The sequence below is a fragment of the Sturnus vulgaris genome, chromosome 1 (genome assembly GCF_052056855.1).
Source record: "Sturnus vulgaris isolate bStuVul1 chromosome 1, bStuVul1.hap1, whole genome shotgun sequence".
Classification (NCBI taxonomy): Eukaryota; Metazoa; Chordata; class Aves; order Passeriformes; family Sturnidae; genus Sturnus; species Sturnus vulgaris.
This window is the reverse complement of record NC_142243.1, coordinates 57,910,289-57,930,212: the sequence shown is the minus strand read 5'-3', so window position 1 is coordinate 57,930,212 and position 19,924 is coordinate 57,910,289. Positions and strand designations below refer to the sequence as shown.

Below are 19,924 nucleotides of genomic sequence, written 5' to 3'. Positions count from 1 at the left end.
CATATCCGTCCTTGTTCTCCTTCGCAACCAACCCCTTCGCAAGATCCTTTCTCTTTTGATTCGGTTTCCATGTTGATTTCATTTTCATCTCCACATAAGCCTCCACTCTCCCATTCCCTCTTCTCTTTTCTTTCTTTTCCCGTTCCGCTTCAATTTTCCATTGCCCCAAGCCATCCCTGCATCACCATTTCCCTTCCCGCTCTTGGAACTCGCACACGCGCAGGGCTGTTTATGAGATGGGAAAAGGAGGCAAAGAGACGGGAATTGGATGCGGGACAATTTGATTGTACCACGAAGGGCAGGAGACACCGGGACGGGGACGGTGGGCAGGCCCCAGGCAGGCCGGCTGTCACGGGCTGCAGGAGGCCAGGGCAGCTTGTGCAGAGCTCAAGTCTCACAGCTGCTGCTGCTGCTGCTGCTGACAGCAGGGCTGTGCAGACCCTGCCCCACCCTGAGTCAGCATCCTCCAGGTGTCACCCCAGCACCTCCTGCTGCCCAAGCCATCTGCTCCTTCCTGCCACGTCACATACTCCATAGCAGGGATGCCATCCAGGCGCGGGCTCCAGGAACACCGGGCAGGAGCTGGAGCATCTAGGGCAGGTGTCCCAGGAGCGTGCACCGAGGAGGGGACCTGTCCATCGCAGGAGAACCGGCAGAAGCAGACGCCATCTGCCTGCAGTCGCTGCCCAGGGAACTCTGCCACATTGGTGACAAACACCCCTTGTGTCCTTCCTGATCTACACATGGAGAAAGGAGCAGAGATGTCCATCTGGCCCAGGCCGATTCCAGCCCTGCCCCACTCCTTTGGACCATTAAAGGGCTTCCAGGAGCCCATTCCCGGGTGCCGTCCCAGCTATCAAGTATCTGACGTGGCAGGAAGGACAAGATGGCTTGGGCATTGGGATGCTGACTCAGGGAGGGGCAGGAGCCGTACAGCCCTGGTGTCAGCAGCAGCAGGGAGTGTCCCCTGTGCAGATTGGCCTGGCTGGAGCTGAGCAATGCTGGGGCTGCTATAAAAGCCCTGCCTGGGCCAGACTAGGCCAAGCACTGGCCTGGCCACCTTCTCCTCCTCAGGAACAAGGGTAAGTGTGCGAGCGCTTCTGCTCACGCCTTCCTGCTCCAGTCCCGGCCCCTTTGGCTTGGCTGCTGCCTCTGCTGCTCTCCTGCCACGGCTGCCCTCTCTTGCAGACCACCCACGCATCCCTCACCAAGATGTCCTGCTACGACCTGTGCCCGCCCAAAACCAACGTGGCTGTGCCCCAGCCCATCGCTGAGAGCTGCAACGAGCTGTGTGCCCGCCAGTGCCCCGACTCTTCGGCCTTGATCCAGCCGCCCCCCGTGGTGGTCACCTTCCCCGGCCCCATCCTCACCTCCTTCCCCCAGCAAGCCGTGGTGGGCTCCTCCGGAGCTCCGGCCTTTGGCGGCTCCCTGGGGCTGGGCGGCCTCTACGGCGCCGGCGCCACCCAGGCCTCCGGCTCCGGCGGCCTCTGCACCTTTGGCAGAGCCTGCGCTGTTCCCGCCTACAGCCCTTGCGCCCTGCCCCGCTACAGCAAGAAGCTCTGGGACACCTGCGGGCCCTGCTAGAGCCACCACAGCCCAGCCCGTAACCCCTGCGGCCGCCTCAGCCCAGCATGGAGAAGTTGAGCTCTGCACAAGCTGCCCTGCCCTTCTGCAGCCCGTGACAGCCGGCCTGCCTGGGGCCTGCCCGCCGTCCCTCTCCCAGCGTCTCCTGCCCTTCCTGGTACAATAAAGTTTTCCTGCATCCAGTTCCTGTCTCTTTGCCTCCTTTTCCCAAGTCCCGTGGGCTCCAGGGAGCGGGCAGTTGCAAGACTTGGAGGGGCAACTGTGGCTCTGGGAAAACTTCTCATGGAAACGGTAGCGCATGGTAAAAGAGAAGAGGGAAGGGGACTGTGGAGCTGAAAGTGGAGAAGAAATTGGAATCAAAGGGCAAGTGGGAGCACAGGAAGGAGTGCTGTGGCAACGGGTCAGGGAAGGAGAAGGAGACGGGCAAATATCTCTAAGCAATCTGCCTGAAGACAGACAGAGCCCATTTCTTGCAGGCCATGAGACCAGGAGCTCTGCCACACCTGCAGCAGAGCTGGCAATGGGGTGGCCTCAGACCTAGGAGCCCTCCGGGGGCAAAGGCCGCCACAGCTCCAGGCCCTCTGTGCCACCACGGTTCTGCTAAAGGAGCGGGGCCGGAAATCATAGAGAGACTTCCCCCCTCTACGCTATTTACACGGACAAATTTCATTGCCATCAAGTCCTTTGCTTTCCTTTTCTATCTCTTAGTCTTTCTTCTTTAGGGCTCTCCTTCTCTTTGTTTCTCATCTCCTCCATCTTCTTCTTCTCCTATGGAGACCTACGCTCAAAGGATAGTGCAGGAGGGAATCTTTCCCAATGACTTGAGGCTCTACTGGTTGGTGAGGAGTGGAAACACCTGTGTCTGGCCACTCCTTTTGAGGGATAGAAAGGGCTGCGTTGGCTGGCCACTAGTTACAGGCACTTGCAGTTGCAGCATGATGTCGAGAGTCTGCTGGAGTAAGAGAAGGAAGGAGTCTGCTGGCTGTGCTGCCAGGAGCTAAGGGACATGAGGTTGTGCAAGGGGCAGACACGGTGAGAAGGTGATACGGGAGGGACAGGCAGGGTTAGGCAGCCGGGAAAGGGACAGCTTGGGTTTAGCCAGTCATGCAGCGTGAAAGAAGGAGTCAGTGCTGTGTGAAGCTGCCTATAAGAAAAGGAGTCAGAGGTACCCGAGTGAGGTCTATGAAAGCAGGAGTGAGAGTTACGAAGAAAGAAGTTGATGAAGAGAAGAAGGCACGTAGAGTTTCTTACTAAAGGACTTGCCGTGATGCCAACTAAAGGGCTGCTGGTGATACCAGCCGTGTCCATCACGACATAAAAATGGCAACATTCTCTTTCGCCTTCCCCTTCTTATTCACATTCTCCTTACTCTTTTCCTCCCGCTTCTCTTCATATCCGTCCTCGTTCTCCTTCGCTACCAACCCCTTCGCAAGATCCTTTCTCTCTTGATTCGGTTTCCATGTTGATTTCATTTTCATCTCCACATAAGCCTCCACTCTCCCATTCCCTCTTCTCTTTTCTTTCTTTTCCCGTTCCGCTTCAATTTTCCATTGCCCCAAGCCATCCCTGCATCACCATTTCCCTTCCCGCTCTTGGAACTCGCACACGCGCAGGGCTGTTTATGAGATGGGAAAAGGAGGCAAAGAGACGGGAATTGGATGCGGGACAATTTGATTGTACCACGAAGGGCAGGAGACACCGGGACGGGGACGGTGGGCAGGCCCCAGGCAGGCCGGCTGTCACGGGCTGCAGGAGGCCAGGGCAGCTTGTGCAGAGCTCAAGTCTCACAGCTGCTGCTGCTGCTGCTGCTGACAGCAGGGCTGTGCAGACCCTGCCCCACCCTGAGTCAGCATCCTCCAGGTGTCACCCCAGCACCTCCTGCTGCCCAAGCCATCTGCTCCTTCCTGCCACGTCACATACTCCATAGCAGGGATGCCATCCAGGCGCGGGCTCCAGGAACACCGGGCAGGAGCTGGAGCATCTAGGGCAGGTGTCCCAGGAGCGTGCACCGAGGAGGGGACCTGTCCATCGCAGGAGAACCGGCAGAAGCAGACGCCATCTGCCTGCAGTCGCTGCCCAGGGAACTCTGCCACATTGGTGACAAACACCCCTTGTGTCCTTCCTGATCTACACATGGAGAAAGGAGCAGAGATGTCCATCTGGCCCAGGCCGATTCCAGCCCTGCCCCACTCCTTTGGACCATTAAAGGGCTTCCAGGAGCCCATTCCCGGGTGCCGTCCCAGCTATCAAGTATCTGACGTGGCAGGAAGGACAAGATGGCTTGGGCATTGGGATGCTGACTCAGGGAGGGGCAGGAGCCGTACAGCCCTGGTGTCAGCAGCAGCAGGGAGTGTCCCCTGTGCAGATTGGCCTGGCTGGAGCTGAGCAATGCTGGGGCTGCTATAAAAGCCCTGCCTGGGCCAGACTAGGCCAAGCACTGGCCTGGCCACCTTCTCCTCCTCAGGAACAAGGGTAAGTGTGCGAGCGCTTCTGCTCACGCCTTCCTGCTCCAGTCCCGGCCCCTTTGGCTTGGCTGCTGCCTCTGCTGCTCTCCTGCCACGGCTGCCCTCTCTTGCAGACCACCCACGCATCCCTCACCAAGATGTCCTGCTACGACCTGTGCCCGCCCAAAACCAACGTGGCTGTGCCCCAGCCCATCGCTGAGAGCTGCAACGAGCTGTGTGCCCGCCAGTGCCCCGACTCTTCGGCCTTGATCCAGCCGCCCCCCGTGGTGGTCACCTTCCCCGGCCCCATCCTCACCTCCTTCCCCCAGCAAGCCGTGGTGGGCTCCTCCGGAGCTCCGGCCTTTGGCGGCTCCCTGGGGCTGGGCGGCCTCTACGGCGCCGGCGCCACCCAGGCCTCCGGCTCCGGCGGCCTCTGCACCTTTGGCAGAGCCTGCGCTGTTCCCGCCTACAGCCCTTGCGCCCTGCCCCGCTACAGCAAGAAGCTCTGGGACACCTGCGGGCCCTGCTAGAGCCACCACAGCCCAGCCCGTAACCCCTGCGGCCGCCTCAGCCCAGCATGGAGAAGTTGAGCTCTGCACAAGCTGCCCTGCCCTTCTGCAGCCCGTGACAGCCGGCCTGCCTGGGGCCTGCCCGCCGTCCCTCTCCCAGCGTCTCCTGCCCTTCCTGGTACAATAAAGTTTTCCTGCATCCAGTTCCTGTCTCTTTGCCTCCTTTTCCCAAGTCCCGTGGGCTCCAGGGAGCGGGCAGTTGCAAGACTTGGAGGGGCAACTGTGGCTCTGGGAAAACTTCTCATGGAAACGGTAGCGCATGGTAAAAGAGAAGAGGGAAGGGGACTGTGGAGCTGAAAGTGGAGAAGAAATTGGAATCAAAGGGCAAGTGGGAGCACAGGAAGGAGTGCTGTGGCAACGGGTCAGGGAAGGAGAAGGAGACGGGCAAATATCTCTAAGCAATCTGCCTGAAGACAGACAGAGCCCATTTCTTGCAGGCCATGAGACCAGGAGCTCTGCCACACCTGCAGCAGAGCTGGCAATGGGGTGGCCTCAGACCTAGGAGCCCTCCGGGGGCAAAGGCCGCCACAGCTCCAGGCCCTCTGTGCCACCACGGTTCTGCTAAAGGAGCGCGGCCGGAAATCATAGAGAGACTTCCCCCCTCTACGCTATTTACACGGACAAATTTCATTGCCATCAAGTCCTTTGCTTTCCTTTTCTATCTCTTAGTCTTTCTTCTTTAGGGCTCTCCTTCTCTTTGTTTCTCATCTCCTCCATCTTCTTCTTCTCCTATGGAGACCTACGCTCAAAGGATAGTGCAGGAGGGAATCTTTCCCAATGACTTGAGGCTCTACTGGTTGGTGAGGAGTGGAAACACCTGTGTCTGGCCACTCCTTTTGAGGGATAGAAAGGGCTGCGTTGGCTGGCCACTAGTTACAGGCACTTGCAGTTGCAGCATGATGTCAAGAGTCTGCTGGAGTAAGAGAAGGAAGGAGTCTGCTGGCTGTGCTGCCAGGAGCTAAGGGACATGAGGTTGTGCAAGGGGCAGACACGGTGAGAAGGTGATACGGGAGGGACAGGCAGGGTTAGGCAGCCGGGAAAGGGACAGCTTGGGTTTAGCCAGTCATGCAGCGTGAAAGAAGGAGTCAGTGCTGTGTGAAGCTGCCTATAAGAAAAGGAGTCAGAGGTACCCGAGTGAGGTCTATGAAAGCAGGAGTGAGAGTTACGAAGAAAGAAGTTGATGAAGAGAAGAAGGCACGTAGAGTTTCTTACTAAAGGACTTGCCGTGATGCCAACTAAAGGGCTGCTGGTGATACCAGCCGTGTCCATCACGACATAAAAATGGCAACATTCTCTTTCGCCTTCCCCTTCTTATTCACATTCTCCTTACTCTTTTCCTCCCGCTTCTCTTCATATCCGTCCTTCTTCTCCTTCGCAACCAACCCCTTCGCAAGATCCTTTCTCTTTTGATTCGGTTTCCATGTTGATTTCATTTTCATCTCCACATAAGCCTCCACTCTCCCATTCCCTCTTCTCTTTTCTTTCTTTTCCCGTTCCGCTTCAATTTTCCATTGCCCCAAGCCATCCCTGCATCACCATTTCCCTTCCCGCTCTTGGAACTCGCACACGCGCAGGGCTGTTTATGAGATGGGAAAAGGAGGCAAAGAGACGGGAATTGGATGCGGGACAATTTGATTGTACCACGAAGGGCAGGAGACACCGGGACGGGGACGGTGGGCAGGCCCCAGGCAGGCCGGCTGTCACGGGCTGCAGGAGGCCAGGGCAGCTTGTGCAGAGCTCAAGTCTCACAGCTGCTGCTGCTGCTGCTGCTGCTGACAGCAGGGCTGTGCAGACCCTGCCCCACCCTGAGTCAGCATCCTCCAGGTGTCACCCCAGCACCTCCTGCTGCCCAAGCCATCTGCTCCTTCCTGCCACGTCACATACTCCATAGCAGGGATGCCATCCAGGCGCGGGCTCCAGGAACACCGGGCAGGAGCTGGAGCATCTAGGGCAGGTGTCCCAGGAGCGTGCACCGTGGAGGGGACCTATCCATCGCAGGAGAACCGGCAGAAGCAGACGCCATCTGCCTGCAGTCGCTGCCCAGGGAACTCTGCCACATTGGTGACAAACACCCCTTGTGTCCTTCCTGATCTACACATGGAGAAAGGAGCAGAGATGTCCATCTGGCCCAGGCCGATTCCAGCCCTGCCCCACTCCTTTGGACCATTAAAGGGCTTCCAGGAGCCCATTCCCGGGTGCCGTCCCAGCTATCAAGTATCTGACGTGGCAGGAAGGACAAGATGGCTTGGGCATTGGGATGCTGACTCAGGGAGGGGCAGGAGCCGTACAGCCCTGGTGTCAGCAGCAGCAGGGAGTGTCCCCTGTGCAGATTGGCCTGGCTGGAGCTGAGCAATGCTGGGGCTGCTATAAAAGCCCTGCCTGGGCCAGACTAGGCCAAGCACTGGCCTGGCCACCTTCTCCTCCTCAGGAACAAGGGTAAGTGTGCGAGCGCTTCTGCTCACGCCTTCCTGCTCCAGTCCCGGCCCCTTTGGCTTGGCTGCTGCCTCTGCTGCTCTCCTGCCATGGCTGCCCTCTCTTGCAGACCACCCACGCATCCCTCACCAAGATGTCCTGCTACGACCTGTGCCCGCCCAAAACCAACGTGGCTGTGCCCCAGCCCATCGCTGAGAGCTGCAACGAGCTGTGTGCCCGCCAGTGCCCCGACTCTTCGGCCTTGATCCAGCCGCCCCCCGTGGTGGTCACCTTCCCCGGCCCCATCCTCACCTCCTTCCCCCAGCAAGCCGTGGTGGGCTCCTCCGGAGCTCCGGCCTTTGGCGGCTCCCTGGGGCTGGGCGGCCTCTACGGCGCCGGCGCCACCCAGGCCTCCGGCTCCGGCGGCCTCTGCACCTTTGGCAGAGCCTGCGCTGTTCCCGCCTACAGCCCTTGCGCCCTGCCCCGCTACAGCAAGAAGCTCTGGGACACCTGCGGGCCCTGCTAGAGCCACCACAGCCCAGCCCGTAACCCCTGCGGCCGCCTCAGCCCAGCATGGAGAAGTTGAGCTCTGCACAAGCTGCCCTGCCCTTCTGCAGCCCGTGACAGCCGGCCTGCCTGGGGCCTGCCCGCCGTCCCTCTCCCAGCGTCTCCTGCCCTTCCTGGTACAATAAAGTTTTCCTGCATCCAGTTCCTGTCTCTTTGCCTCCTTTTCCCAAGTCCCGTGGGCTCCAGGGAGCGGGCAGTTGCAAGACTTGGAGGGGCAACTGTGGCTCTGGGAAAACTTCTCATGGAAACGGTAGCGCATGATAAAAGAGAAGAGGGAAGGGGACTGTGGAGCTGAAAGTGGAGAAGAAATTGGAATCAAAGGGCAAGTGGGAGCACAGGAAGGAGTGCTGTGGCAACGGGTCAGGGAAGGAGAAGGAGACGGGCAAATATCTCTAAGCAATCTGCCTGAAGACAGACAGAGCCCATTTCTTGCAGGCCATGAGACCAGGAGCTCTGCCACACCTGCAGCAGAGCTGGCAATGGGGTGGCCTCAGACCTAGGAGCCCTCCGGGGGCAAAGGCCGCCACAGCTCCAGGCCCTCTGTGCCACCACGGTTCTGCTAAAGGAGCGGGGCCGGAAATCATAGAGAGACTTCCCCCCTCTACGCTATTTACACGGACAAATTTCATTGCCATCAAGTCCTTTGCTTTCCTTTTCTATCTCTTAGTCTTTCTTCTTTAGGGCTCTCCTTCTCTTTGTTTCTCATCTCCTCCATCTTCTTCTTCTCCTATGGAGACCTACGCTCAAAGGATAGTGCAGGAGGGAATCTTTCCCAATGACTTGAGGCTCTACTGGTTGGTGAGGAGTGGAAACACCTGTGTCTGGCCACTCCTTTTGAGGGATAGAAAGGGCTGCGTTGGCTGGCCACTAGTTACAGGCACTTGCAGTTGCAGCATGATGTCGAGAGTCTGCTGGAGTAAGAGAAGGAAGGAGTCTGCTGGCTGTGCTGCCAGGAGCTAAGGGACATGAGGTTGTGCAAGGGGCAGACACGGTGAGAAGGTGATACGGGAGGGACAGGCAGGGTTAGGCAGCCGGGAAAGGGACAGCTTGGGTTTAGCCAGTCATGCAGCGTGAAAGAAGGAGTCAGTGCTGTGTGAAGCTGCCTATAAGAAAAGGAGTCAGAGGTACCCGAGTGAGGTCTATGAAAGCAGGAGTGAGAGTTACGAAGAAAGAAGTTGATGAAGAGAAGAAGGCACGTAGAGTTTCTTACTAAAGGACTTGCCGTGATGCCAACTAAAGGGCTGCTGGTGATACCAGCCGTGTCCATCACGACATAAAAATGGCAACATTCTCTTTCGCCTTCCCCTTCTTATTCACATTCTCCTTACTCTTTTCCTCCCGCTTCTCTTCATATCCGTCCTCGTTCTCCTTCGCAACCAACCCCTTCGCAAGATCCTTTCTCTCTTGATTCGGTTTCCATGTTGATTTCATTTTCATCTCCACATAAGCCTCCACTCTCCCATTCCCTCTTCTCTTTTCTTTCTTTTCCCGTTCCGCTTCAATTTTCCATTGCCCCAAGCCATCCCTGCATCACCATTTCCCTTCCCGCTCTTGGAACTCGCACACGCGCAGGGCTGTTTATGAGATGGGAAAAGGAGGCAAAGAGACGGGAATTGGATGCGGGACAATTTGATTGTACCACGAAGGGCAGGAGACACCGGGACGGGGACGGTGGGCAGGCCCCAGGCAGGCCGGCTGTCACGGGCTGCAGGAGGCCAGGGCAGCTTGTGCAGAGCTCAAGTCTCACAGCTGCTGCTGCTGCTGCTGCTGACAGCAGGGCTCTGCAGACCCTGCCCCACCCTGAGTCAGCATCCTCCAGGTGTCACCCCAGCACCTCCTGCTGCCCAAGCCATCTGCTCCTTCCTGCCACGTCACATACTCCATAGCAGGGATGCCATCCAGGCGCGGGCTCCAGGAACACCGGGCAGGAGCTGGAGCATCTAGGGCAGGTGTCCCAGGAGCGTGCACCGTGGAGGGGACCTGTCCATCGCAGGAGAACCGGCAGAAGCAGACGCCATCTGCCTGCAGTCGCTGCCCAGGGAACTCTGCCACATTGGTGACAAACACCCCTTGTGTCCTTCCTGATCTACACATGGAGAAAGGAGCAGAGATGTCCATCTGGCCCAGGCCGATTCCAGCCCTGCCCCACTCCTTTGGACCATTAAAGGGCTTCCAGGAGCCCATTCCCGGGTGCCGTCCCAGCTATCAAGTATCTGACGTGGCAGGAAGGACAAGATGGCTTGGGCATTGGGATGCTGACTCAGGGAGGGGCAGGAGCCGTACAGCCCTGGTGTCAGCAGCAGCAGGGAGTGTCCCCTGTGCAGATTGGCCTGGCTGGAGCTGAGCAATGCTGGGGCTGCTATAAAAGCCCTGCCTGGGCCAGACTAGGCCAAGCACTGGCCTGGCCACCTTCTCCTCCTCAGGAACAAGGGTAAGTGTGCGAGCGCTCCTGCTCACGCCTTCCTGCTCCAGTCCCGGCCCCTTTGGCTTGGCTGCTGCCTCTGCTGCTCTCCTGCCACGGCTGCCCTCTCTTGCAGAGCACCCACGCATCCCTCACCAAGATGTCCTGCTACGACCTGTGCCCGCCCAAAACCAACGTGGCTGTGCCCCAGCCCATCGCTGAGAGCTGCAACGAGCTGTGTGCCCGCCAGTGCCCCGACTCTTCGGCCTTGATCCAGCCGCCCCCCGTGGTGGTCACCTTCCCCGGCCCCATCCTCACCTCCTTCCCCCAGCAAGCCGTGGTGGGCTCCTCCGGAGCTCCGGCCTTTGGCGGCTCCCTGGGGCTGGGCGGCCTCTACGGCGCCGGCGCCACCCAGGCCTCCGGCTCCGGTGGCCTCTGCACCTTTGGCAGAGCCTGCGCTGTTCCCGCCTACAGCCCTTGCGCCCTGCCCCGCTACAGCAAGAAGCTCTGGGACACCTGCGGGCCCTGCTAGAGCCACCACAGCCCAGCCCGTAACCCCTGCGGCCGCCTCAGCCCAGCATGGAGAAGTTGAGCTCTGCACAAGCTGCCCTGCCCTTCTGCAGCCCGTGACAGCCGGCCTGCCTGGGGCCTGCCCGCCGTCCCTCTCCCAGCGTCTCCTGCCCTTCCTGGTACAATAAAGTTTTCCTGCATCCAGTTCCTGTCTCTTTGCCTCCTTTTCCCAAGTCCCGTGGGCTCCAGGGAGCGGGCAGTTGCAAGACTTGGAGGGGCAACTGTGGCTCTGGGAAAACTTCTCATGGAAACGGTAGCGCATGGTAAAAGAGAAGAGGGAAGGGGACTGTGGAGCTGAAAGTGGAGAAGAAATTGGAATCAAAGGGCAAGTGGGAGCACAGGAAGGAGTGCTGTGGCAACGGGTCAGGGAAGGAGAAGGAGACGGGCAAATATCTCTAAGCAATCTGCCTGAAGACAGACAGAGCCCATTTCTTGCAGGCCATGAGACCAGGAGCTCTGCCACACCTGCAGCAGAGCTGGCAATGGGGTGGCCTCAGACCTAGGAGCCCTCCGGGGGCAAAGGCCGCCACAGCTCCAGGCCCTCTGTGCCACCACGGTTCTGCTAAAGGAGCGGGGCCGGAAATCATAGAGAGACTTCCCCCCTCTACGCTATTTACACGGACAAATTTCATTGCCATCAAGTCCTTTGCTTTCCTTTTCTATCTCTTAGTCTTTCTTCTTTAGGGCTCTCCTTCTCTTTGTTTCTCATCTCCTCCATCTTCTTCTTCTCCTATGGAGACCTACGCTCAAAGGATAGTGCAGGAGGGAATCTTTCCCAATGACTTGAGGCTCTACTGGTTGGTGAGGAGTGGAAACACCTGTGTCTGGCCACTCCTTTTGAGGGATAGAAAGGGCTGCCTTGGCTGGCCACTAGTTACAGGCACTTGCAGTTGCAGCATGATGTCGAGAGTCTGCTGGAGTAAGAGAAGGAAGGAGTCTGCTGGCTGTGCTGCCAGGAGCTAAGGGACATGAGGTTGTGCAAGGGGCAGACACGGTGAGAAGGTGATACGGGAGGGACAGGCAGGGTTAGGCAGCCGGGAAAGGGACAGCTTGGGTTTAGCCAGTCATGCAGCGTGAAAGAAGGAGTCAGTGCTGTGTGAAGCTGCCTATAAGAAAAGGAGTCAGAGGTACCCGAGTGAGGTCTATGAAAGCAGGAGTGAGAGTTACGAAGAAAGAAGTTGATGAAGAGAAGAAGGCACGTAGAGTTTCTTACTAAAGGACTTGCCGTGATGCCAACTAAAGGGCTGCTGGTGATACCAGCCGTGTCCATCACGACATAAAAATGGCAACATTCTCTTTCGCCTTCCCCTTCTTATTCACATTCTCCTTACTCTTTTCCTCCCGCTTCTCTTCATATCCGTCCTTGTTCTCCTTCGCAACCAACCCCTTCGCAAGATCCTTTCTCTCTTGATTCGGTTTCCATGTTGATTTCATTTTCATCTCCACATAAGCCTCCACTCTCCCATTCCCTCTTCTCTTTTCTTTCTTTTCCCGTTCCGCTTCAATTTTCCATTGCCCCAAGCCATCCCTGCATCACCATTTCCCTTCCCGCTCTTGGAACTCGCACACGCGCAGGGCTGTTTATGAGATGGGAAAAGGAGGCAAAGAGACGGGAATTGGATGCGGGACAATTTGATTGTACCACGAAGGGCAGGAGACACCGGGACGGGGACGGTGGGCAGGCCCCAGGCAGGCCGGCTGTCACGGGCTGCAGGAGGCCAGGGCAGCTTGTGCAGAGCTCAAGTCTCACAGCTGCTGCTGCTGCTGCTGCTGACAGCAGGGCTGTGCAGACCCTGCCCCACCCTGAGTCAGCATCCTCCAGGTGTCACCCCAGCACCTCCTGCTGCCCAAGCCATCTGCTCCTTCCTGCCACGTCACATACTCCATAGCAGGGATGCCATCCAGGCGCGGGCTCCAGGAACACCGGGCAGGAGCTGGAGCATCTAGGGCAGGTGTCCCAGGAGCGTGCACCGTGGAGGGGACCTGTCCATCGCAGGAGAACCGGCAGAAGCAGACGCCATCTGCCTGCAGTCGCTGCCCAGGGAACTCTGCCACATTGGTGACAAACACCCCTTGTGTCCTTCCTGATCTACACATGGAGAAAGGAGCAGAGATGTCCATCTGGCCCAGGCCGATTCCAGCCCTGCCCCACTCCTTTGGACCATTAAAGGGCTTCCAGGAGCCCATTCCCGGGTGCCGTCCCAGCTATCAAGTATCTGACGTGGCAGGAAGGACAAGATGGCTTGGGCATTGGGATGCTGACTCAGGGAGGGGCAGGAGCCGTACAGCCCTGGTGTCAGCAGCAGCAGGGAGTGTCCCCTGTGCAGATTGGCCTGGCTGGAGCTGAGCAATGCTGGGGCTGCTATAAAAGCCCTGCCTGGGCCAGACTAGGCCAAGCACTGGCCTGGCCACCTTCTCCTCCTCAGGAACAAGGGTAAGTGTGCGAGCGCTCCTGCTCACGCCTTCCTGCTCCAGTCCCGGCCCCTTTGGCTTGGCTGCTGCCTCTGCTGCTCTCCTGCCACGGCTGCCCTCTCTTGCAGAGCACCCACGCATCCCTCACCAAGATGTCCTGCTACGACCTGTGCCCGCCCAAAACCAACGTGGCTGTGCCCCAGCCCATCGCTGAGAGCTGCAACGAGCTGTGTGCCCGCCAGTGCCCCGACTCTTCGGCCTTGATCCAGCCGCCCCCCGTGGTGGTCACCTTCCCCGGCCCCATCCTCACCTCCTTCCCCCAGCAAGCCGTGGTGGGCTCCTCCGGAGCTCCGGCCTTTGGCGGCTCCCTGGGGCTGGGCGGCCTCTACGGCGCCGGCGCCACCCAGGCCTCCGGCTCCGGCGGCCTCTGCACCTTTGGCAGAGCCTGCGCTGTTCCCGCCTACAGCCCTTGCGCCCTGCCCCGCTACAGCAAGAAGCTCTGGGACACCTGCGGGCCCTGCTAGAGCCACCACAGCCCAGCCCGTAACCCCTGCGGCCGCCTCAGCCCAGCATGGAGAAGTTGAGCTCTGCACAAGCTGCCCTGCCCTTCTGCAGCCCGTGACAGCCGGCCTGCCTGGGGCCTGCCCGCCGTCCCTCTCCCAGCGTCTCCTGCCCTTCCTGGTACAATAAAGTTTTCCTGCATCCAGTTCCTGTCTCTTTGCCTCCTTTTCCCAAGTCCCGTGGGCTCCAGGGAGCGGGCAGTTGCAAGACTTGGAGGGGCAACTGTGGCTCTGGGAAAACTTCTCATGGAAACGGTAGCGCATGGTAAAAGAGAAGAGGGAAGGGGACTGTGGAGCTGAAAGTGGAGAAGAAATTGGAATCAAAGGGCAAGTGGGAGCACAGGAAGGAGTGCTGTGGCAACGGGTCAGGGAAGGAGAAGGAGACGGGCAAATATCTCTAAGCAATCTGCCTGAAGACAGACAGAGCCCATTTCTTGCAGGCCATGAGACCAGGAGCTCTGCCACACCTGCAGCAGAGCTGGCAATGGGGTGGCCTCAGACCTAGGAGCCCTCCGGGGGCAAAGGCCGCCACAGCTCCAGGCCCTCTGTGCCACCACGGTTCTGCTAAAGGAGCGGGGCCGGAAATCATAGAGAGACTTCCCCCCTCTACGCTATTTACACGGACAAATTTCATTGCCATCAAGTCCTTTGCTTTCCTTTTCTATCTCTTAGTCTTTCTTCTTTAGGGCTCTCCTTCTCTTTGTTTCTCATCTCCTCCATCTTCTTCTTCTCCTATGGAGACCTACGCTCAAAGGATAGTGCAGGAGGGAATCTTTCCCAATGACTTGAGGCTCTACTGGTTGGTGAGGAGTGGAAACACCTGTGTCTGGCCACTCCTTTTGAGGGATAGAAAGGGCTGCGTTGGCTGGCCACTAGTTACAGGCACTTGCAGTTGCAGCATGATGTCGAGAGTCTGCTGGAGTAAGAGAAGGAAGGAGTCTGCTGGCTGTGCTGCCAGGAGCTAAGGGACATGAGGTTGTGCAAGGGGCAGACACGGTGAGAAGGTGATACGGGAGGGACAGGCAGGGTTAGGCAGCCGGGAAAGGGACAGCTTGGGTTTAGCCAGTCATGCAGCGTGAAAGAAGGAGTCAGTGCTGTGTGAAGCTGCCTATAAGAAAAGGAGTCAGAGGTACCCGAGTGAGGTCTATGAAAGCAGGAGTGAGAGTTACGAAGAAAGAAGTTGATGAAGAGAAGAAGGCACGTAGAGTTTCTTACTAAAGGACTTGCCGTGATGCCAACTAAAGGGCTGCTGGTGATACCAGCCGTGTCCATCACGACATAAAAATGGCAACATTCTCTTTCGCCTTCCCCTTCTTATTCACATTCTCCTTACTCTTTTCCTCCCGCTTCTCTTCATATCCGTCCTCGTTCTCCTTCGCTACCAACCCCTTCGCAAGATCCTTTCTCTTTTGATTCGGTTTCCATGTTGATTTCATTTTCATCTCCACATAAGCCTCCACTCTCCCATTCCCTCTTCTCTTTTCTTTCTTTTCCCGTTCCGCTTCAATTTTCCATTGCCCCAAGCCATCCCTGCATCACCATTTCCCTTCCCGCTCTTGGAACTCGCACACGCGCAGGGCTGTTTATGAGATGGGAAAAGGAGGCAAAGAGACGGGAATTGGATGCGGGACAATTTGATTGTACCACGAAGGGCAGGAGACACCGGGACGGGGACGGTGGGCAGGCCCCAGGCAGGCCGGCTGTCACGGGCTGCAGGAGGCCAGGGCAGCTTGTGCAGAGCTCAAGTCTCACAGCTGCTGCTGCTGCTGCTGCTGACAGCAGGGCTCTGCAGACCCTGCCCCACCCTGAGTCAGCATCCTCCAGGTGTCACCCCAGCACCTCCTGCTGCCCAAGCCATCTGCTCCTTCCTGCCACGTCACATACTCCATAGCAGGGATGCCATCCAGGCGCGGGCTCCAGGAACACCGGGCAGGAGCTGGAGCATCTAGGGCAGGTGTCCCAGGAGCGTGCACCGTGGAGGGGACCTGTCCATCGCAGGAGAACCGGCAGAAGCAGACGCCATCTGCCTGCAGTCGCTGCCCAGGGAACTCTGCCACATTGGTGACAAACACCCCTTGTGTCCTTCCTGATCTACACATGGAGAAAGGAGCAGAGATGTCCATCTGGCCCAGGCCGATTCCAGCCCTGCCCCACTCCTTTGGACCATTAAAGGGCTTCCAGGAGCCCATTCCCGGGTGCCGTCCCAGCTATCAAGTATCTGACGTGGCAGGAAGGACAAGATGGCTTGGGCATTGGGATGCTGACTCAGGGAGGGGCAGGAGCCGTACAGCCCTGGTGTCAGCAGCAGCAGGGAGTGTCCCCTGTGCAGATTGGCCTGGCTGGAGCTGAGCAATGCTGGGGCTGCTATAAAAGCCCTGCCTGGGCCAGACTAGGCCAAGCACTGGCCTGGCCACCTTCTCCTCCTCAGGAACAAGGGTAAGTGTGCGAGCGCTCCTGCTCACGCCTTCCTGCTCCAGTCCCGGCCCCTTTGGCTTGGCTGCTGCCTCTGCTGCTCTCCTGCCACGGCTGCCCTCTCTTGCAGAGCACCCACGCATCCCTCACCAAGATGTCCTGCTATGACCTGTGCCCGCCCAAAACCAACGTGGCTGTGCCCCAGCCCATCGCTGAGAGCTGCAACGAGCTGTGTGCCCGCCAGTGCCCCGACTCTTCGGCCTTGATCCAGCCGCCCCCCGTGGTGGTCACCTTCCCCGGCCCCATCCTCACCTCCTTCCCCCAGCAAGCCGTGGTGGGCTCCTCCGGAGCTCCGGCCTTTGGCGGCTCCCTGGGGCTGGGCGGCCTCTACGGCGCCGGCGCCACCCAGGCCTCCGGCTCCGGCGGCCTCTGCACCTTTGGCAGAGCCTGCGCTGTTCCCGCCTACAGCCCTTGCGCCCTGCCCCGCTACAGCAAGAAGCTCTGGGACACCTGCGGGCCCTGCTAGAGCCACCACAGCCCAGCCCGTAACCCCTGCGGCCGCCTCAGCCCAGCATGGAGAAGTTGAGCTCTGCACAAGCTGCCCTGCCCTTCTGCAGCCCGTGACAGCCGGCCTGCCTGGGGCCTGCCCGCCGTCCCTCTCCCAGCGTCTCCTGCCCTTCCTGGTACAATAAAGTTTTCCTGCATCCAGTTCCTGTCTCTTTGCCTCCTTTTCCCAAGTCCCGTGGGCTCCAGGGAGCGGGCAGTTGCAAGACTTGGAGGGGCAACTGTGGCTCTGGGAAAACTTCTCATGGAAACGGTAGCGCATGGTAAAAGAGAAGAGGGAAGGGGACTGTGGAGCTGAAAGTGGAGAAGAAATTGGAATCAAAGGGCAAGTGGGAGCACAGGAAGGAGTGCTGTGGCAACGGGTCAGGGAAGGAGAAGGAGACGGGCAAATATCTCTAAGCAATCTGCCTGAAGACAGACAGAGCCCATTTCTTGCAGGCCATGAGACCAGGAGCTCTGCCACACCTGCAGCAGAGCTGGCAATGGGGTGGCCTCAGACCTAGGAGCCCTCCGGGGGCAAAGGCCGCCACAGCTCCAGGCCCTCTGTGCCACCACGGTTCTGCTAAAGGAGCGGGGCCGGAAATCATAGAGAGACTTCCCCCCTCTACGCTATTTACACGGACAAATTTCATTGTCATCAAGTCCTTTGCTTTCCTTTTCTATCTCTTAGTCTTTCTTCTTTAGGGCTCTCCTTCTCTTTGTTTCTCATCTCCTCCATCTTCTTCTTCTCCTATGGAGACCTACGCTCAAAGGATAGTGCAGGAGGGAATCTTTCCCAATGACTTGAGGCTCTACTGGTTGGTGAGGAGTGGAAACACCTGTGTCTGGCCACTCCTTTTGAGGGATAGAAAGGGCTGCGTTGGCTGGCCACTAGTTACAGGCACTTGCAGTTGCAGCATGATGTCGAGAGTCTGCTGGAGTAAGAGAAGGAAGGAGTCTGCTGGCTGTGCTGCCAGGAGCTAAGGGACATGAGGTTGTGCAAGGGGCAGACACGGTGAGAAGGTGATACGGGAGGGACAGGCAGGGTTAGGCAGCCGGGAAAGGGACAGCTTGGGTTTAGCCAGTCATGCAGCGTGAAAGAAGGAGTCAGTGCTGTGTGAAGCTGCCTATAAGAAAAGGAGTCAGAGGTACCCGAGTGAGGTCTATGAAAGCAGGAGTGAGAGTTACGAAGAAAGAAGTTGATGAAGAGAAGAAGGCACGTAGAGTTTCTTACTAAAGGACTTGCCGTGATGCCAACTAAAGGGCTGCTGGTGATACCAGCCGTGTCCATCACGACATAAAAATGGCAACATTCTCTTTCGCCTTCCCCTTCTTATTCACATTCTCCTTACTCTTTTCCTCCCGCTTCTCTTCATATCCGTCCTTGTTCTCCTTCGCAACCAACCCCTTCGCAAGATCCTTTCTCTCTTGATTCGGTTTCCATGTTGATTTCATTTTCATCTCCACATAAGCCTCCACTCTCCCATTCCCTCTTCTCTTTTCTTTCTTTTCCCGTTCCGCTTCAATTTTCCATTGCCCCAAGCCATCCCTGCATCACCATTTCCCTTCCCGCTCTTGGAACTCGCACACGCGCAGGGCTGTTTATGAGATGGGAAAAGGAGGCAAAGAGACGGGAATTGGATGCGGGACAATTTGATTGTACCACGAAGGGCAGGAGACACCGGGACGGGGACGGTGGGCAGGCCCCAGGCAGGCCGGCTGTCACGGGCTGCAGGAGGCCAGGGCAGCTTGTGCAGAGCTCAAGTCTCACAGCTGCTGCTGCTGCTGCTGCTGACAGCAGGGCTCTGCAGACCCTGCCCCACCCTGAGTCAGCATCCTCCAGGTGTCACCCCAGCACCTCCTGCTGCCCAAGCCATCTGCTCCTTCCTGCCACGTCACATACTCCATAGCAGGGATGCCATCCAGGCGCGGGCTCCAGGAACACCGGGCAGGAGCTGGAGCATCTAGGGCAGGTGTCCCAGGAGCGTGCACCGTGGAGGGGACCTGTCCATCGCAGGAGAACCGGCAGAAGCAGACGCCATCTGCCTGCAGTCGCTGCCCAGGGAACTCTGCCACATTGGTGACAAACACCCCTTGTGTCCTTCCTGATCTACACATGGAGAAAGGAGCAGAGATGTCCATCTGGCCCAGGCCGATTCCAGCCCTGCCCCACTCCTTTGGACCATTAAAGGGCTTCCAGGAGCCCATTCCCGGGTGCCGTCCCAGCTATCAAGTATCTGACGTGGCAGGAAGGACAAGATGGCTTGGGCATTGGGATGCTGACTCAGGGAGGGGCAGGAGCCGTACAGCCCTGGTGTCAGCAGCAGCAGGGAGTGTCCCCTGTGCAGATTGGCCTGGCTGGAGCTGAGCAATGCTGGGGCTGCTATAAAAGCCCTGCCTGGGCCAGACTAGGCCAAGCACTGGCCTGGCCACCTTCTCCTCCTCAGGAACAAGGGTAAGTGTGCGAGCGCTCCTGCTCACGCCTTCCTGCTCCAGTCCCGGCCCCTTTGGCTTGGCTGCTGCCTCTGCTGCTCTCCTGCCACGGCTGCCCTCTCTTGCAGAGCACCCACGCATCCCTCACCAAGATGTCCTGCTACGACCTGTGCCCGCCCAAAACCAACGTGGCTGTGCCCCAGCCCATCGCTGAGAGCTGCAACGAGCTGTGTGCCCGCCAGTGCCCCGACTCTTCGGCCTTGATCCAGCCGCCCCCCGTGGTGGTCACCTTCCCCGGCCCCATCCTCACCTCCTTCCCCCAGCAAGCCGTGGTGGGCTCCTCCGGAGCTCCGGCCTTTGGCGGCTCCCTGGGGCTGGGCGGCCTCTACGGCGCCGGCGCCACCCAGGCCTCCGGCTCCGGCGGCCTCTGCACCTTTGGCAGAGCCTGCGCTGTTCCCGCCTACAGCCCTTGCGCCCTGCCCCGCTACAGCAAGAAGCTCTGGGACACCTGCGGGCCCTGCTAGAGCCACCACAGCCCAGCCCGTAACCCCTGCGGCCGCCTCAGCCCAGCATGGAGAAGTTGAGCTCTGCACAAGCTGCCCTGCCCTTCTGCAGCCCGTGACAGCCGGCCTGCCTGGGGCCTGCCCGCCGTCCCTCTCCCAGCGTCTCCTGCCCTTCCTGGTACAATAAAGTTTTCCTGCATCCAGTTCCTGTCTCTTTGCCTCCTTTTCCCAAGTCCCGTGGGCTCCAGGGAGCGGGCAGTTGCAAGACTTGGAGGGGCAACTGTGGCTCTGGGAAAACTTCTCATGGAAACGGTAGCGCATGGTAAAAGAGAAGAGGGAAGGGGACTGTGGAGCTGAAAGTGGAGAAGAAATTGGAATCAAAGGGCAAGTGGGAGCACAGGAAGGAGTGCTGTGGCAACGGGTCAGGGAAGGAGAAGGAGACGGGCAAATATCTCTAAGCAATCTGCCTGAAGACAGACAGAGCCCATTTCTTGCAGGCCATGAGACCAGGAGC

The 19,924-nt window shown here is 58.6% G+C and overlaps 7 protein-coding genes across 7 annotated transcripts; all 7 read left to right on the top strand.

The window, feature by feature from the left end:
- Positions 1-1,212: 1,212 nt before the first annotated feature.
- On the top strand, positions 1,213-1,584 carry LOC148225229 (scale keratin-like). Its single transcript, XM_088169417.1, has one exon. The coding sequence runs from the start codon at positions 1,213-1,215 to the stop codon at positions 1,582-1,584; it is 372 nt and encodes a 123-aa protein (XP_088025543.1).
- Positions 1,585-4,186: 2,602 nt separating this feature from the next.
- On the top strand, positions 4,187-4,558 carry LOC148225228 (scale keratin-like). The gene has a single exon (XM_088168621.1). It carries the CDS (start codon positions 4,187-4,189, stop codon positions 4,556-4,558), a length of 372 nt encoding a protein of 123 aa, XP_088024747.1.
- Positions 4,559-7,163: 2,605 nt separating this feature from the next.
- Positions 7,164-7,535, top strand: LOC148225227 (scale keratin-like). Its single transcript, XM_088167854.1, has one exon. It carries the CDS (start codon positions 7,164-7,166, stop codon positions 7,533-7,535), a length of 372 nt encoding a protein of 123 aa, XP_088023980.1.
- A 2,602-nt stretch (positions 7,536-10,137) lies between these two features.
- LOC148225226 (scale keratin-like) lies at positions 10,138-10,509 on the top strand. Its single transcript, XM_088167082.1, has one exon. The coding sequence runs from the start codon at positions 10,138-10,140 to the stop codon at positions 10,507-10,509; it is 372 nt and encodes a 123-aa protein (XP_088023208.1).
- A 2,602-nt stretch (positions 10,510-13,111) lies between these two features.
- LOC148225225 (scale keratin-like) lies at positions 13,112-13,483 on the top strand. Its single transcript, XM_088166232.1, has one exon. The coding sequence runs from the start codon at positions 13,112-13,114 to the stop codon at positions 13,481-13,483; it is 372 nt and encodes a 123-aa protein (XP_088022358.1).
- A 2,602-nt stretch (positions 13,484-16,085) lies between these two features.
- Positions 16,086-16,457, top strand: LOC148225224 (scale keratin-like). The gene has a single exon (XM_088165486.1). The coding sequence runs from the start codon at positions 16,086-16,088 to the stop codon at positions 16,455-16,457; it is 372 nt and encodes a 123-aa protein (XP_088021612.1).
- Positions 16,458-19,059: 2,602 nt separating this feature from the next.
- Positions 19,060-19,431, top strand: LOC148225223 (scale keratin-like). The gene has a single exon (XM_088164749.1). It carries the CDS (start codon positions 19,060-19,062, stop codon positions 19,429-19,431), a length of 372 nt encoding a protein of 123 aa, XP_088020875.1.
- The last annotated feature ends 493 nt before the right edge of the window (positions 19,432-19,924 follow it).

What these genes read in the sequence shown, in the direction of transcription:
- LOC148225229 (XM_088169417.1), top strand. Translation starts at nt 1,213, where the DNA reads ATGTCCTGCTACGACCTGTGCCCGCCCAAAACCAACGTGGCTGTGCCC.
- LOC148225225 (XM_088166232.1), top strand. Translation starts at nt 13,112, where the DNA reads ATGTCCTGCTACGACCTGTGCCCGCCCAAAACCAACGTGGCTGTGCCC.
- LOC148225228 (XM_088168621.1), top strand. Translation starts at nt 4,187, where the DNA reads ATGTCCTGCTACGACCTGTGCCCGCCCAAAACCAACGTGGCTGTGCCC.
- LOC148225223 (XM_088164749.1), top strand. Translation starts at nt 19,060, where the DNA reads ATGTCCTGCTACGACCTGTGCCCGCCCAAAACCAACGTGGCTGTGCCC.
- LOC148225227 (XM_088167854.1), top strand. Translation starts at nt 7,164, where the DNA reads ATGTCCTGCTACGACCTGTGCCCGCCCAAAACCAACGTGGCTGTGCCC.
- LOC148225226 (XM_088167082.1), top strand. Translation starts at nt 10,138, where the DNA reads ATGTCCTGCTACGACCTGTGCCCGCCCAAAACCAACGTGGCTGTGCCC.
- LOC148225224 (XM_088165486.1), top strand. Translation starts at nt 16,086, where the DNA reads ATGTCCTGCTATGACCTGTGCCCGCCCAAAACCAACGTGGCTGTGCCC.